Source organism: Cebus imitator, unplaced genomic scaffold (genome assembly GCF_001604975.1).
Source record: "Cebus imitator isolate Cc_AM_T3 unplaced genomic scaffold, Cebus_imitator-1.0 Scaffold457, whole genome shotgun sequence".
NCBI lineage: Eukaryota > Metazoa > Chordata > Mammalia > Primates > Cebidae > Cebus > Cebus imitator.
In genome coordinates, this window is record NW_016107772.1 from 528,449 (window position 1) to 546,180 (window position 17,732).

At 43.3% G+C, this 17,732-nt stretch overlaps 1 protein-coding gene across 1 annotated transcript in view; it reads right to left on the reverse strand.

Moving 5' to 3' along the window:
• Window positions 1–684: 684 nt before the first annotated feature.
• The window catches only part of RAB7A (RAB7A, member RAS oncogene family), an 83,192-nt gene continuing 66,144 nt past the window's right edge, over window positions 685–17,732 (reverse strand). Inside the window, exons 3-6 of the mRNA XM_017511946.2 lie at window positions 15,977–16,103; window positions 8,118–8,336; window positions 7,030–7,158; window positions 685–2,157 (exon numbers count right to left, since the gene is read on the reverse strand). Coding sequence (XP_017367435.1) covers window positions 2,062–2,157; window positions 7,030–7,158; window positions 8,118–8,336; window positions 15,977–16,103 — 571 coding nt within the window. The 3' untranslated portion in view covers window positions 685–2,061. The remainder of the gene's footprint in view (window positions 2,158–7,029; window positions 7,159–8,117; window positions 8,337–15,976; window positions 16,104–17,732) is intronic.

Genomic DNA, 17,732 nt, shown 5'->3' on the forward strand with positions numbered 1-17,732 from the left:
GCATCTGAGCTTCTAAATTATGCTATTTTTTAACACATAAAGTACATGCCAAGAGGAGCCATAAGGAAAGAAATCAACTGAGGAGCCTGAGAAGTGAAAATGTAGAAGAGTGTAGCAAAGCAGAATTCAAGATCTAAGTCAATGAGGTACTTCTGCAAAACTTCAAGTGACTGACAACCTGAATTACTACTATTTTATAAGACTGCTTCTAAGTGACAACTATTCCATTCCAGGTGGGGGCTTACCTATGTTGAAATACCGGGCCTCTGCTGCCAAATCTTCCTCTCCTGTGACAAATGCAGAATTATACATCTAAGTGTTAGTAACTAGGTCAACTAAAAACAAAACACATAACACATGACTCGGTTACAGTTATACCTACAGGCTATGCATGGCTCAGAGGTCACCAGCAGTTTGTGGTTGCTCTTCTAAAGGGACAATGCTTTCTCCATTCGTGGTTCCCAACCTCCACCACTGCAATTAAAATAACCGCCCTCCCAACCAAAACTAGGGACAGGCACTACAGGACCAGATAGGAGAGAGCCTTTTTGCCCCAAAGCGGCACACATGCCCATTTACAGAGGGCTCTCCTGCTTGATAAGGCATTGGCTATGATTAGCTCATGTGGTCTTTACTAAGCCAAGACTCTTGAAGAAGGAAAAAAAGACAGGGCAAAGGCAGATGATCATTGTTCTTGTTCAATTTTATTGGCATTGCGTTCATCTCTTTACAGAAGAACTCAGCCCACACCCTAGAATGTAGACCTTTGGAAAAAGGAGAAGTGCTCCGTTAAGCAAGCTACAATGCGGGGGCAGATCCTAGGAAGGGAGCAGAACTGCCAGGGTTCCAACCAAAGAAACAGGTTAATTAATAAAGGGCAATATTGGGGAGACGGGTGGGGAAAAGGAGAAAAAGCTCCGCTAACCTAAGGATACCACAACCCTGAAAGGAGCGCCTTCTAGAACAAAGATAAAATCACTAGGACAGATCTGTTAGGGTTTTCCTTTCACTCTCATAGTAAGATGCTGATCTAATAGGGGAGTTTTGAAGTGTGGAGTGGGGGGGGAGTAAAAAGAAAGAAAATGAGAACTTTAATTTTTGAAATAACGGCAATTTATCCATTGCACATACCACTGTATTATGCAAATCAACCTTTTGGAAAATTTAGACACAGAAGGGAACTAGACAGTTTTCCCCCTGGAGAGATGAAAAGCTTTTTGGCTCTTAAGTCTTTGATAAAAGGCGTACATAATTCTTGTGTCTACTGTACAGAATACTGCCGCTAGCTGGATTTCCCAATTCTCAGCCACTAACACTCTGCAATCCAGACAGGGTTCAACCCTCCATCTTACATGCCTGCATTACAGGACTTAAACACATAATCCAAGAATTTCTTACACTAATTTATACATTTTAATTGGTTGCATATATTAACATGTACTATAAGATTCTTTTCTAAGAAGCATTACATAATAAATGGATACTGTAAAAAGATCTGATTAGTTAAAAGTAACAAGCATTAACAGATAGATACATACAAAACTCAGCCTGATCAGACTGGGTGTGAGCCTGTAATGGGGCATGGGGCACCAGCCTTCCCAAGGGGTAGCCTTCAAGGAGGGAGGGGAAAGGGAGAGGTAAAAAGACCACAAGACCGTTAAAAAAAATCAGATAATCAGACACAGATTAACTGTAAACAGTTCTCTCTCTCTCCAGTGGACAAAAATAAGAAGCTTCCAATGCCAACTCCGTATCAGAATGACTTCCACCACTGGCCTGTCCTGCTGCCATACACGCGGGCTCATGTGGGTGGGCAGGCAGACCCCAAGGAGCCATCATGGGCAGGGGCTGGAGTTTGCTTACTTCAGATCTGTGTGTGTGTGTGTGTGTATGTGTGTGTGAGATATGTGGGGTGTAACTGTGTTGGATGGGGTTTCTTTTGGCAGCCGGATGTGAGAGATCAATGTATGTTTTGTTTGGAAGAGGAGAGGGGAATTGTGTTGAAGGCCTACGTGTGTTCTTGGTTTGTGAAGGACTCTGTGCTCGACTCTCACTGCCCCCTCAGCAACTGCAGCTTTCTGCGGAGGCCTTGGCCCGGTCGTTCTTGTCCAGTTTGATAGGTTCAGGGAATTCGTTGTACAGCTCCACCTCTGTTTCCTGGACAGGGAGACAGAGAAAGGTTGGTTACTCAGGGAACAGAAACATTTCAGCCCTCATTGTGAGCCCTTTCTGCCCAGGAGGGGTTGGCTCACTTCTGCTTGGGCAGAGTGGGCAGGGAGCTGTGGAGCAGAGCCTGCCCACTCAGTGAAGGAAGAGCTCTGGCAGAAGGTGCCATGTTCAGGGGAGTAGCAAAAGAAAAACAGATTTTGTGAGAATTCCAGGTCAATGTGAAGAGAGAAATCCTGCTAGAAGAAGCAGTAGTCTGCACTCAACAATCAGGACCGAAGTTCATGGATGTTCTCAATCGGATCACAGTTCCTGGATGTCCTCCATCAGATCATCATCTCAGAGCTCTGGGACCACATCCAGTTCAGGTGCCTTCTATATGTTCCATACAGTTGTAAATGGTTAACAATGATCTGGATTTCTAGTTTTTCTCAAACATCTGGCAACCCTCAGCCAAGGTACGCATGAGGTGAAGTGGCTGGAGCTGAGTGTGAGCTGCCTTCTCAGCCTGGAACACTCCTTCTACCTCCCCATCTCCCATTCACTTTTCTGGGCCAATGGCCTCTCGTCTCCTTGCTTCTTCTTCCAAAGGTTCAGCAGAGTTTTGTCTCCCAAATGCTGCAGGCCTAGAAAGGCAGCCGTGGATCCATTTTATCACTATCTGTGACAAGTGATCAGAGCAGATGAACTATGGTCATTTTAGTGGGGCTTTTGCTAAAGTAACATTTCCAGTGAGGAACAGCATTCTACTTTTGGGTACAGGAAAACACTGTCACTTAAATACTGGGCGCTTGTATGCCAGGGACTGTTCTAGGATTTGGAGATAAAGCAGGTACTGTTTCTAGTCATTAAAAGTTATCTAGGAAAAAAAATCATTCAATTCACAATAGCTATAAAAGTATAAAACATCTAGGAATTCATACTTTAAAAAATAACAGCTTTGGTTGGGCATGGTGGCTTATACTTGTAATTTCAGCACTTTGGGAGGCTGAGGCAGGTGGGAGTTCAAGACCAGCCTGGCCAACATGGTGAAACCTCGTTTCTACTAAAAATACAGAAATTAGCCAGGTGTGGTGGCAGGTTCCTATAATCCTAGCTACTCAGGAGGCTGAGGCAGGAGAATTGCTTGAACCCAGGAGGTTGAGGTTGCAGTGAGCCAAGATGGAGCCATTGCACTCCTAACAGCTTTATTGGGTTTTAACTCACATGCCATAAAGTGTACACTTCAATAATTTTTAGTATATTCAGAAAGTTGGGCAACGATCAGTAAGTCCAAAATACCCTCACTACCCTACCCAAAAAAACTCTATGGCCATTAGGAGTTCCTTCCCATTCCCAGTCTATGCCACTCTAGACCCAGCAACCACTTATCTACTTCCTGTCTCAATAGACGTGCCTATTATTCTAGATGTTTTTTTCTTTTACTTTTCTGAGATGGAGTTTTGCTCTTGCTGCCCAGGCTGGAGTACAATGGCCACAATCTCAACTCACTGCAACCTCCACCTACTGGGTTCAAGAGAGTCTCCTGCCTCAGCCTCCCGAATAGCTGGGATTACAGGCATGCACTGCCACACCCGGCTAATTTTTTGTATTTTTAGTAGAGACGGGGTTTCTCCACGTTGGTTAGGCTGGTCTCAAGCTTCCAACCTCAGGTGATCCGCCCACCTCAGCCTCCCAAAGTGCTGGGATTACAGGCGTGAGCTACCACACCCAGCTCATTTAATTTTTAAACATTATTTATTTATTTTAATTTTTCCCATTTCTTCTAGTGGACTGTGATTTATTTTTTGTTTGTTTTTTTTTTGAGAAGGAGTCTCAATCTGTCTCCCAGGTTGGAGTGCAGTAGCACGATCTTGGCTCACTGCAACCTCCATCTCCCTGGTTCAAGCAATTCTCCTACCTTAGCCTCCCAAGTAGCTGGGATTACAGTAGTGTGCCACTATGCCCGGCAAATTTTTTGTATTTTTTTTTTTTTTAGTAGTGATGGGGTTTCACTGCGCTGGCCAGGCTGGTCTCAAACTCCTGATCCACCACCTCGGCCTCCCAAAGTGCTGGGATTACAGGCGTGAGCCACAGCGCCCGGTCGGGCGGAATGTTTGTGTTCCTCCAAAATGCCTGTGTAGAAGCCCTAACCCTTCAGGTGGCTGTATTTGGAGTAAGGAAGGAATGAAGGTTAAATGAGGTCTCAGGGTGGGGCCCTAATCTGAGAGAATTCATATCCTTCTAAGAAGAGTTGATACCAGAGACACCTTGCTCGTGTGTCTGCTCTCTATGCACATAGCAGAAAGGGCATGGGAGGACACAGTGAGAAGACAGCAGTCTGCGAGCCGCAAACAGCGCCCTCACCAGAAACAAAATGTTCCACCATCTTGCTCACAGACTTCCAGTCTCCAGAACTGTGAGGAAACAAAATGTCTGTTGTTGGGGCCGCCCTGGCTGTAGGGTTTTGTTAACGCAGCCTGAGCAGACGAATTTAACAGTCACAACATAATTGTAATCGATGAGAAAAAAACAATGGGCTTGAAGAAAATCAAGAATTCAAGTCAAAATCTCAACAGTTTTATTTGGGGGATGGGAAGTGAGAGAGGAAAATTTTGGAACTCAAACAAAATTATTAGTTAAAAAAGAATGTGGCAGGCTGGGCGTGGTGGCTCATGCCTGTAATCTCAGCACTTTGGGAGGCCAAGGTGGGCAGATCACAAGGTCAGGAGTTTGAGACCAGCCTGGCCAACATGGTAAAACCCCGTCTCTACTAAAAAATACCAAAATTAGCTGGGCATGGTGACAGATGCCTGTATTCCCAGCTACTTGGGAAGCTTAGGTAGGAGAATCGCTTGAACCTGGGAGGTGGAGGTTGCAGTGAGCCAAGATCATGCCATTGCACTCCAGTCTGGGTGACAGAGCAAGACTCTGTCTCAAAAAAAAAAAAAAAAAAAAAGTGGCAAGGGGAAACTTGCCTCATCAGGTAGTCAAATCAAGACAGTTCTGAAGAGGGAACACAGACATCACCGGAACAGACTGCAGAGACAAGAAACAGATCCCAGCACATATGAGCTAAATAGCATGGCCAGTCTATTCAGAGTGGGAAATCCCTTACATAACAACAGGCAACTGATTTAAAACAACTGGCTGAGCTGCCTGAGAGAAAAGGTGAGTCTCTCTTACCTGCCATAAGCCAAAATAAATTCCAGCTGAATTAGAGACAAATCTGATGTAGACATAGGAAACACAGCAATTTAAAATGATATACCCAAATAAAAAGTTACTTTTTTCCTAAGGTCAAAGGACTTAAAAAGACCACAGAGTTGGAAAAGTCACTTGAAATGCAAGTAGAGTTAACTTCAATTCACCAACAGCTCATCAGAACTGAGAGATGCCCAACTGTGTGCTGTGTGCTGGCTATGTGTGGCAGAGAAAATCCAAATGGCTAAGCCCCAGGGACAGTGACTCAGAGGGACTCAGCCACGACGGTGGCAATTTACTCACCCAAAGGTTGGCAATGTCAGCAGAGTGACAGGTGACACCTATTGCTTGCTGGCAAGGAGGTGGGAGAAAGCAAGCCCACCCTGCTGAAATGTTACTCCACCTGGGGAAAGCAACCTGGCACCCTAACTTACAATAAAACACATCTTCCAATCTAAAAATTTAACTGCTTAGGGGCTAGCTTTAAAAATAAAAGCATTATTATAAGACAACAGGGACAGTAGTGATGGAGGAGAAAAACTCTGATGCCAGGCAACAAGGAAACAGGTGGGAAGCACTTTCTTAACATGTATTTGGATTTCCACTCCTTTATATGAACATTAAGAAAAGCATAACAGTTTATTATATGGGAGTGAGGGTAGCCAAGTCTGCATCTTGGTCTGTTCCTTACAACTTGAGGGCTCTCCTGGCATTCTGGGTGGGACAATTTCCTCACTGGGTAGAGGTCTGTCCCTTTTATTCTGGAACACTTAGTGCAGACCCCACCCATGCCAGAATTTCCCCGGTCCTTGCAGCAACCATTCCAAACAACTCTATGCCCTGCCGAAAGCCATTACCTCCATTCAGCCAGCTTCCTGGAGTCAGCAGAATCTTCCTTGCCCTTCACAGCCACCACATGCTTCAAGTATTCTCTGTAACCCCCCAAACCCACCATAGCTCTGACCACCCCTAGATACTGTCTAATGATGCCTCATGACTTGCCTTAACTCACCATTGCCCCTAACACAGCTGTACATCAAAACAGACTTTCAACCTCCACTGCCTGGGTTGAAGTGATTCTCCTGCCTCATCCTCCCAAGTAGCTGGGATTACTGGTGCCTGCCACCAGGCCTGGCTAACTTTTTGTATTTTTTAGTGGAAATGGGGTTTCACCATGTTGGCCAGGCTGCTCTTGAACTTCTGACCTCAAGTTATCTGCCCACCTCGGCTTCCAAAGGGCTGGGATTACAGGTGTGAGCCATCGCGCCTAGCCATAATATATATTTTTTTAAGCCCAAACTAGATATAATGATTGGTAGGGAGCAGAGCTGGGATTCATATTCAAGTTTACTACCTCCTTAAATAGAAGCAGCAATCTGACTGGGGACTCCCAGTGACCCGATCTCCCAACTGCATGCAAAGAAAACAAGAACAAGCCTAGTAAAAAAGGGGCAGCCTCAGTCTTCATGGCCTCTGCATCTTTTAGATTATTCCCCACAAAGTGGGATTTCTGGAAGCTTAAGCAGAACATGTCATAACCTTCCCAGATGAACACATAGGGTTTTCTGGCTATATAGAAAGAGTAGGCTGGGGAAGAAGATTAAGGACAGGAGGCCAGGCATGAGCTGGGTCAGTGGTCAGGCATCACCAGAAGGGGCTGGTCAGCTGTGGGAGACCTACCTGCTTAAGTGCATTCCGTGCAATCGTCTGGAACGCCTGCTCCACGTTGATGGCCTCCTTGGCACTGGTCTCAAAGTAGGGAATGTTGTTTTTGCTGTAGCACCAGGCCTGTGCCCGCTTTGTGGCCACCTGAAAGAAGCAGGGTGCACATAGGCTCATGACAGAAGCAGCCAGCAGTGACTCCATCCTCCCCAGGAAGTGTCATGGCCCCTTGCCTACAGGTGGTACAGGTGAGGACACAGACTTAGGGAAAGACGGGGTTGGAGGAGACCTGCAGACCCATCCAAACTCGCCCTGCTGGCTATGTTCAGGATAGCTAGGATTCAGCAAGAGAGCTCAAAGCCTGTCTCAGTCTATAGCCCATACCTTCTGACCCTCCGTTCACAAACCTTAAAAGCCGTTTGTGAACAGAGTAAGAAGCCAGTCTAGGAAGAAATGAAGAGTGTTTACTGGGACCTCAGAGATCCCAGGACAGGAATTGCCCAGCAGCTTGGTCTTAAGGTTTACAGTCCCTTCCCCATTACTGCTAGTGTGATGTCACCCATGCCACTGACACGTTCTCATTCCTTCCCCAACCCCTAGCCCAATATCAGCCAAGAGATAAGGACTAAATCACTTAGGAAGGGAAGAAAAAGAGATCCATGGTCAGAAACAAATCTTGTAATTAATGAAAGAGTCTATGTTTCCAACAGAAATAATATTTGAAACTACAGTACGGCAATTTCACTCAAAGCCCAAAGCAATATTCCGCACACATGGAGATCCAGGCATGGCCTGGAGGTGCTGGGAGGCCACTACTAAGAACGACAAAATCGAATTCCTTCTTTCAAAGTTCAGAAAGGGAACTGAAGCTCAGAGAGCCAAGACAACGGTCCAAAGTCACAGCCAGCTGGGGGCAGCATGGGGACTTAACCCAGGTCAGTGGGTCCTGGTCCTTAAAGGCAGCTGGCCTGAAGGGCTGGCACAGGGTAAAAAGACTTCCACCAGCACCTCCTACAGCCATGTGAGCTTAGCAGGGAACTCTCCAAATTCACAAAGCCCCTGGGGAGCAGGTGAGTGTGACAATACCTATCACCATTGGTACTTACTTGTCTGTTTTCAAGGTCAATCTTGTTTCCCAACACAACGAAGGGGAAGTTTTCAGGATCTCGGGGACTGGCCTGGATGAGAAACTCATCTCTCCAGCTATCTAGGGTTTTGAATGTGTTGGGGGCAGTCACGTCAAATACCAGAACGCAGCAGTCTGCGCCTCTGTAGAAGGCCACACCAAGAGACTGGAACCGTTCCTGTCCTGCTGTGTCCCATATCTGTGAGAGATAAAACATTTATTCCTTGGGAGAATGCTGGCAGAGCACCATGAGTGTATATGCCGAGGTGCCAGAGGAAATGGGCTAGATTGTGGGGCCACCCACTAAGACAAATGACACCAGACATCAGGAAACAAATTTCAGCACCAGAGTACCCAAAACAATCCTCACAAATAGTGTATGTGAGTATGTGTCTATGAGTGAGTGAAAATGAGTCCAACCTTCAGGGTGCTAGAAATTTCTTATATCTTGATCCAAGTAGTGGTCACATGCAGGTGGTGTGTAAAAGTTGAGCTATAAACGTTAAGACTTAAGTACTCTGGGAACTTTCTGAGTGCAATGGAAATACAGGGAGGTGAGGTGATTACTCATGAATGATACAGTTCAATCTATGTATTTTACTGTATGAAAAGTTTGCCTAAACAATAAAAAAGATTAGTATTTTTTATTTCATTTATATTATACTTCAATTAAAAAACAAAACGAATGAAAAACTGGCAGAAAGAGACCAAGAGAAAGACAATGAGAACACACACCAGAGTAGAGATTAAACCAGGTACTACTGAGCAGCTCCAAGCTGGCCACATCATTCACAGCCATGCTAGGTTTAAGACCAAGGCTGGGTATCCTCACTGCCCTAGATCTGTAACAGGTACTCAAACAGAGCTGGACGAATATGATGACAACACAGATATAAGGATGAATAGCAAAAAAAAGACAAATTTATCTCTAATGATTCCACTGCCTCTCAGCAGGTTAGGGCACTAAATGCTCTTCTGCCTTCCCCAGATACAATAAACAAAAGTCCACACATGTAGACTACACAGGATCGGGGCTGCTGGTGATACTCAACTCTGTGCTCTTCTGGTTCTCCAATGTTCTACCCTGAATATGTATGCATCACTGGAAGCAGAAAAATGACCCCATTCTTAAAAAAACAAACAAAAGAACAAACAAACGAAAGAACACTTGGCATCCTCCCACACAGGAAGGAGTTCTAGTCATCTGCACAGAGGGGTTTTCTGGAGCTGAAATCCTAGACCACATATGTGACACTCTCCACATTCTCCCACGCCCCTCCCCTCTACCCCATCACACACCAGGGCACTCTGGCAACAGCAGATGGCGTGACATGGGGAGAGCAGGTTCACTGGACTTTACTGCTGCCTAACAAATTTAGTGAACCACCCATTCCTATTTTTAAGAAAATATTGCTGCCAATTTCCTATAATTATAAACAACTCAGCAATTAACATTAGCATAGAGAGCTTTTTCTTTATTTCAAATGGCTTCCTTCAGATAGACTCCTACAAGACTCCTACCATTACGTAAGAACTCTGCTACTTTTAAGTGGAACCAATTCATCATCTGGAACTCAGACACACAAAGAAGGCAAAGTAAAACAACAAAAAGAAAAGGCAACAAGTTGAGGGGTTCCTAGAGAGTTAACAAAATTAATTTAACTCTGAATTTACAAAAATAAAGGCCGTATTTAATCAAAACATCAACAACAAGTACAGTCCTATGGCTGACTGTGATCTTTAAATTTTTTAATATTTTAATTGAAATTGTTAATGGTGCCCTGGGTTCTTCTCATCTTCCATGACAGAAATCAAGAGAAATCACCAGACACAATAGCAAAGAGAAAATGAAAGTTTATTTAGCTTGTGCATAGTGAGCTAGCACTGCAAAAGGAAAGGGGCAGCTGTTCCCCGAAAGCAGTGTGGGAGTTACCTTTAAAGGGCTTTCCTATGGGGAGGGGTGATGTCAGGGTATGCATAGGAGGGGTTTTTCTAGTGCATGCACAGTGGCTGGAAATGCTTCTTCAGGAATTGTGGCATTGGCAGGTTAAATATCCACCCTGGGTGTGATTTTTGGCATTAAAATGAGGAAAAAATAACTATAAGTTGAAGTGTAAGTGTAACTACACACACTGGGAGGCCCCAGAGAGGTCCCTAGCCCCATGAAGCGTGAACTTGTGATAATAGCTTCTTAGGGTTTTCTGTTGCTGATTCTCTGGAAGTTAAGTAAGCTACAGCTTGAGTAGGGGGCTTTTGTTTTTTTCTCTAGACCACATCAAAACAGGAAACCAGCCAGGCTGCTTGTCTTAAAACGTTTTGTTTTCTCCATTTAAGATTATACCCCACGGGGCAAGGTGGCTCAAGCCTGTAATCCCAGCACCCTTGGGAGGCCAAGGCTGGTGGATCACCTGAGGTCAGGAGCTCAAGACCAGCATGGCCAACATGGTGAAACCCACTCTCTCCCAAAAAAAAAAAAAAAAAAAAATTTAGCCAGGTGCCGTGGTAGAACCCTGTAATACCAGCTACTCAGGAGGCTGAGACAGGAAGATCACTTGAGCCCAGGAGGCGGAGTTTCTCTGGGCCATACCCTCAGGCTCAGAACTCTGGATTGCTGCCTAAGTGTATGTTTGACACTGGGGAGCACAGTGGCAGTTTCTACTGAAAAGGCGGTACTCATTACTACACTCCTACCATCAACCTGAGGCTATTCCACTCCCTATATTGTAGCATCCACCAGGTTGCCTACTGCTTGGATACTATTAGGCATTATCATCTTTTTCACCTGCTTCTGTGGCTTGTTTCTGTTATTCTGGGAATCTTGTTATTCAGATGTTTAATGTGATCTATTATCAATCTTTAACATTTTATGATTTGTATTTTCTGTATTTAAAAATGCCAGAAGTCCAAAGTATTCACTATTTTCATTTTTTAAGTTTTCACTTTGTATTTTGTCTACCTTCAGATCTTGAATCCTCTGGTCCCCCCACTGGAATGCAAAGCCCTGTCCTGGTCCCACTTATTTACCCTACTGGCTAGGCGCAGTGGCTCACGCCTCTAATCCCTGCACTTTGGGAGGCAAAGGCAGGTGGGATCATCACTTAGGGGTTCGAGACCAGCCTGGCCATCATAATGAAACCCCATCTCTACTAAAACCAAACCAAACCAAACCAAAACAAAACAAAAAATTAGCCAAGTGTGGTGGTGGACACCTGTAATCCCAGTTACTCAGGAGGCTGAAACAGGAGAACTGCTTGAACCCAGGACGTGGAGGCTGCAGTGAGTCGAGATCATGCCACTGCACTCTATCCTGGGCAACAAAGTGAGACTCCATCTCAAAATAAAATAAAAAATAAATAAAATAAAATACTTACCCTCCACTTTCCTTCTCCTCAAGCATTCCCAGAGAGGTGCAGCCTGTGCCCTCTGTTCCTGTGGTGTGCGTATCACAGTGATATCTGTTTAAATTACTACAAACTCACAATATGTTCCCTGGAAATCTGTCATGACTATTTGATTCCATCTAAGATACTAATTTCCAACTTCTTTCTGAATAGTATCAAGAACTTAAAAAAAAAAAAAAAAAAAAACAAACAACAAGAAACATAGCAGTCACTAATCTTTCCCTATACATTATAGTTCTGATCTTTGTTTCCTTACATTACTTTGGCAGTTATATACTCATGATTCCAAAAATAGATATAAGTATATATAGAAGTGTTCTTCCTTCATAGCATTCTACATGAAATCACTTTCTGCCTGGAGTTATCCTTTAAAACTTCTTCCACTAGCCCTTAAAGGTGTCTCTTTTATTCAGGGGGGTTATTTCATCAGAGACAGAACACTGTGCTGCCCGTCTCTTTCCGAACATATGCCACTGCCTGCTGGGCTCTGCTGCTACTGCCAAGAGTCAGCCTCAGTGCAGTGCTTGTCAAGTTTTTCTCTGGCTATTTTTAATTTTTTTTTTTTTTTTTTTTTTGAGATGCAGTCTCGCTCTGTCACCCAGGCTGGAGTGCAGCAGTGCGATCTTGGCTCACTGCAACCTCCGCCTCCCAGGTTCAAATAATTCTCTGCCTCAGTCTTCCAAGTAGTTGGGATTACAGGTGCCCACCACCAAGCCCAGTTAATTTCTGTATTTTTAGTAGAGACGGGGTTTCACTATCTTGGCCAGGCTGAGTCTTGAACTCCTGATCTTCTGATCCACCAGCCTTGGCTCCCAAAGTGCTGGGGTTACAGGCGTGAGCCACCGTGCCAGGCCAAGTCTTTTTTTTTTAATTTCATTATGACTTACATAGAATTCTTTTTATTTATCCTTCCTGGAATTTGGGCTTCCTGAGTCAGTGGATTGGTGCCACATCAATTCTGGAAAATTCTCAGTAAATATCATCTTTGATCTATTATTCTCTTTACACCTTCTGAGACTGATTAAAAGTAGGTCCAATCTTCACACTTTCATTTCTCTCTTTCATATTTCCTGCCATTTTTCTTTCATTCTTCCAGCCCTTTTCTGGTGTGGCCAATCTGCTGTACATTAGCAGCATTCTTCGAATTTCCAAATTCCAATGATTGTGCTTCATTTTTCACAAGTTCAATGACTTGTGTTTTCTACCCAAATCAATGTTAACTGTTTAGTTTCTTCTCTGTAGATAAAAGATTATCTTATCTTTAACCAAAGCTTTTTTAGTGAGATATGGTTGACATACAAAGGTGGAACACATCTAAGGCATACAATTGGATGAGTTTGGAGAGAAAGCTATTGCCACAATGCAGGCCACAAACCTACCCATCAAAAGGTTTCCTCCCATCCTCTTATTATTTTTTGTGATAAGAACACTTAAAATAAGATCCACTTAAAATAAGATCCTCTTAGTAAATTCTTTTTTCAAATTTTTTTGTAGAGATGAAGTGTCACTATTTTGCCCAGGCTAGTCTCAAACTCCTCTCTTGGCCTCCCAAAGCACTAGGAATACAGGCATGAGCCATTGCATCCAGCATGCAAATTTTTAAGTGTATAATACAGTATTGACTATAGGCACTATGCTGTACAGATCTCTAGGATTTATTCATTTCATATAACTGAAACTCTGTATCCTCTTTATTTCTTTACAAAAACACTCTGGTATTACCAGGGAAGTTTCCACTGGTTTCTTGTGGTGCCCTGTTTTCTTATTTTGATTATTGTTTATTGCAGGCTGCTAAAAGCCCTCGAAAAACACATGGGGATTCCTCAAGATCTAAGATAATGATGTCTTTGTCCAAAGACAATGACTTTCATTTACTTCTAGTATCTGAAGCTGGCTGCAAGAGCACAAGGGCCATCCTTTTGCTTCAACCTCTTGTTATCTTTTTCCACTCTTTCCTCACTTCATTCAGTGCCCTGTGGATCTCCTGATAGGGTTTACTTCAGGAGTGCAGTGCCCCAAGATACCAGAGCTTAGTGGTACAGATGGGATTGTTACGACGACCCTCAACCCTGCAGGGGCTGGGCTCTGATTTCTGAATCCCCTGGCCCACATGGCTATCAAAACCATAGCTCAGTTGTAGAAGTTCTGTTTTTCCCTGAGTAAGAGGTAGTCTGAGTCTTGCTGGTACACATGGAGAATCTTCAGATGGGCCTTTACCCCAGTTCCCTGAAGTTATTCTACTCCCTTCTGCATCAGTCTGTTGTTCCTTTATTAAGTCACGTCTTTTTTTTTTTTCTATAGCTGCTCTTAAGATTTTGCTTTTCGGTTTCCTACAATTTTAAGTCTTCTTTTAGAAAATCTGCTCAGCTCTTACGGCTTATTGCTTTTTTCAGCTGCATGTAATCTACAGTTTAACTGTTCATTTAGTTTATTTCAATACTATTTTTTCACTTCTAAGTTCTAAGTTTTCCATATCCTTATTTTTTATAGTATCCCTTTTCCATTATGGTTTCTATTTCTTTTTAGAACATCTCTAGTCATTGTGAACATCTCTGTGGTACATTATTTCCTCATGTGGCTATGAACTCATCTTCTCTCCTGTGGTAGTAAACATCCCTACAGAGTGGTCTTACCCTTGTTTTTCCGAGGAATGACAAGTTTTTATTTGTTTATGTTAAATCCTTTGAGACAAAGATTTCTATACATGTGGATAGTGGGACTGAGTTTCTGCAACAACTTCAGACACAAGCTTTGCCAATTCCTTGGGCTGAAGTTTTCCAGTCCTGCTATCAAGCTTGACTTGCTTAAACTACAGTTATATTTTAAAGATCTCTAGGTGTGTGTGTACAAATGAGGTGAGGATGGGAGATTCATACTAGCTCTGTTCTAGAAGTGTGAGTCAATTGTTAAAGAGTCCTGATCCTCTAGGAACATGCCATAGCTTGAGGTCAACGCATGTTCAAACTTCTACCTCTAACCTCCATCATTCACACATTTCAGTGAGCCTCCCCTATTTGCCAGGTACCTGCTAGGACTACAATGGGATTAGAATTGTATCTGCCTCTAGAAGTATACAGGAAAGAACAACTGCCATAGAGATAGAAGTCTCAAAAGATCTGAGCTAAAAGTTAGAGGTTTCAGGTGGGTGTAAGGCCCTGCTGGAAGCAGAGATACATCCACTAACATAGGTCCGTAAGAGCAGCACATGATTTGGAAGGACTGGAAGGAGACAAAAAAAAGTGAGTAATAGCTATTTCTACCATCTTTCCATGCCTCCATAATGGTATGCATGAATGTCTTGGCTGATGCTCTCAAGGGCAAACATCAGGTTATTATTATTAGGCTATGCTCCAAAGTCACGGTCTGGTTCTAACTGTGAAGATGAAACACAATCACATTGACAAATTTGAAATCACTGGTGACCACAGAGCTGGGAAAATTACTGTGACTCTCATAGGCAGGTTAAACCTGTCCCTGGAATGACTGGCCCCAGATTTGATGTGTAACTCGAAGACCTAGAAAAGTGACAGAATAATCTACTTTTACCCCAAGTTTGGTTTCAAAGTGAGGTTTTACTGACAACCTCAGCTGGCATCATGGACCATGAAGAAAGAGATGAAAACACAGGAGGGAAAATCCTGGGATTTTTTTTTTTTTTTTTTTTTTTAATTTAGAGACAGGGTCTCACTCTGTCACCCAGCCTGGAGTATAATGGAGCAGTCATAGCTCACTGCAGCCTCCAAATCCTGGGCTCAAGGTATCCTTCAGGAGTTTCTTTTCTAGGGATGTAATACATATATACAAACAAAATGACTTAATGGAGGAGAAAAAAGTGAATAACAGTTTACAGCCAGAATGTGAAGTATTTTCAAAAAGTCGTATGAAAGAATCTGTATCTTATCCTGTTGAAAGGGAAACCCTTGAAAGATTAACAAGCTGATACATGAAAAAAAAAAAAAAAACAGATTGGCCCAATAGAAACACAACTCTTGAAGTTATGTATGAAATACAAAATAAAAAAAATAAACTTTATGTCTCACTACTTAGGGGAGACATAAAGATGTTCACCTAAAGCACTGGGCAAGGATGTCAAGAGAGACTCAAGACAGAGACCTGCAGGTTGCCGAATTTAGCAAACAACAAAACCTAAGACAACAACAAAAACAAGAAAGGATAAATCTAAGCTTTTTTTTTTTTTTTTTTTTTAAAGCGGAAATTTTAGTGTGTCTTAGCAAGTAGTATCTGGGACATATGAGAAGTATACTAAAAAGTATTCACTATTTATCTCAAATTCAAATTTCACTGAGTGCCAGCCAATTATCTACAAATAGAATAGTAAGATTTGAATAACAGGGAAGGAAAATGTCTACGTATGAGGAAAGATTAAGACTAAATGAACTGTCAAGGCCTGGTTAACACAGCCAAGACATATGCTTACCTGCATTGTGACTAGTCTGTCATCTACCATCACCTCCTTGGTCAGAAAGTCAGCTCCTATTGTGGCTTTGTACTGATTGCTGAATTTCTTATTCACATACTGGTTCATGAGTGATGTCTTCCCGACTCTGAAATTGGAGAAAAACCACAAGTGTAATGTCAAATAGGAGGGTCCTGAAACTGACACGGATACTTGAAGCATTTAAAAGAATCTGCCTGGCCGGGCGCAATGACTCACACCTATAATCCCAGCACTTTGGGAGGCTGAGGCGGGCAGATCACAAGGTTAGGAGTTCGAGACCAGCCTGGCCAATAAGGTGAAACCCTATCTCTACTAAAAATACAAAAATTAGTTGGGCATTGTGGCAAGTGCCTGTCGTCCCAGCTACCTGGGAGCTGAGGCAGGAGAATTGCTTGAAGCTGGGAGGCGGAGGTTGCAGTGAGCTGAGATAGCACCACTGCACTTCAGCCTGGGTGACAGAGTGAGACTCTGTCTCAAATAAATAAATAAATAAAAAGAATCTGCCTGACCTGAAGGACAAGGAATTGCCCTCACAGCAAAGGGCAATGCCAGCAGCCTTCTCAGCATTACACTTCTGGAGTTTTGTGTGTTCTCTCTGGGTAAAAACACAGGGTACAGATGTGGGGCAGATGTGGAAAAGCTGCTTACATGTTTTGACAGAGCCAGGTCAAATGGTAGAGACTAGTATTATTTTTTCCATTTTAGAAGGATGCCAGCAAATACACTCCTTCTAAAAGAAGCTTTACTAATAAGACGGCTCTGCTATTCCAACAGTATCTCTGCTATCATAGATGTTTCTCCATTTAGTGGCTATTTAGCTTTATGAAGTAACACCAGGAGGTAGACCTTGGCTTCGAGCAAACATAAACCACTCAGACAATTTTGCTGCTTGAAGTTTAAAATCTGAAGCAGAAAAAGCACCAGTATATCACCAAACCAAAGCTACCTCAAAGAATGCTCCTCCAAATATGTTTTCCAGTAAAAAAACTCAGCAAGAGACAATGTGTGATTTTTGTGTAATGAGGTTAGGGCAACCTAAAGATAATGCAAAAACATTCCCCATTGTCAGTGATAGCACCTTCCTCTACCAGAAAGGAACACATTCATATTCGTATTAAAGAACCTGGAGGTACCCAGACAGCCTATGGCAGTGATCTCCAACCCAGACCATCTGAGCCAGAATCTCTAAGGGAAGAAGTGGTAAAATCTGGAATCGAACAAGGGCTTGGTGAAACTTTTTTGTACAAGTTGGAGGAAGGCAGGCCTAAAAGCACTATCTTTCCACCCAGATGGGGATGGAATTGCGGGGTAGGGTAGAGAGCGCAAATCTGAGCCCTAGCCCACTGGTCTGAGGCTGGACAAATGCTGGTGAATAAAAGGTTATTTGAAGGCTGGGCATGGTGGCTCAAGCCTCTAATCCCAGCACTTTGGGAAGTCAAGGCAAGTGGATCGATCACTTCAGTGCAGGAGTTTGAGACCAGCCTAGGCAATATGGTGAAACTCTGTTTCTACAAAAAATACAAAAATTTAACCAGGAGTGGTGGCATATACTTGTGGCCCCAGCTACTCTGGAGGCTGAGGTGGGAGGATCACTTGAGCCCAGGAGATCAAGGCTGCAGTGAGCTGTGATTGCACCACTGCACTCTAGTCTGGGCAACAAACAGAGCAAGACCCTATCTATCATATACACACACAAAAAGATTCCTCATGTGAGTCAAATAAGCCAGTCAAGATA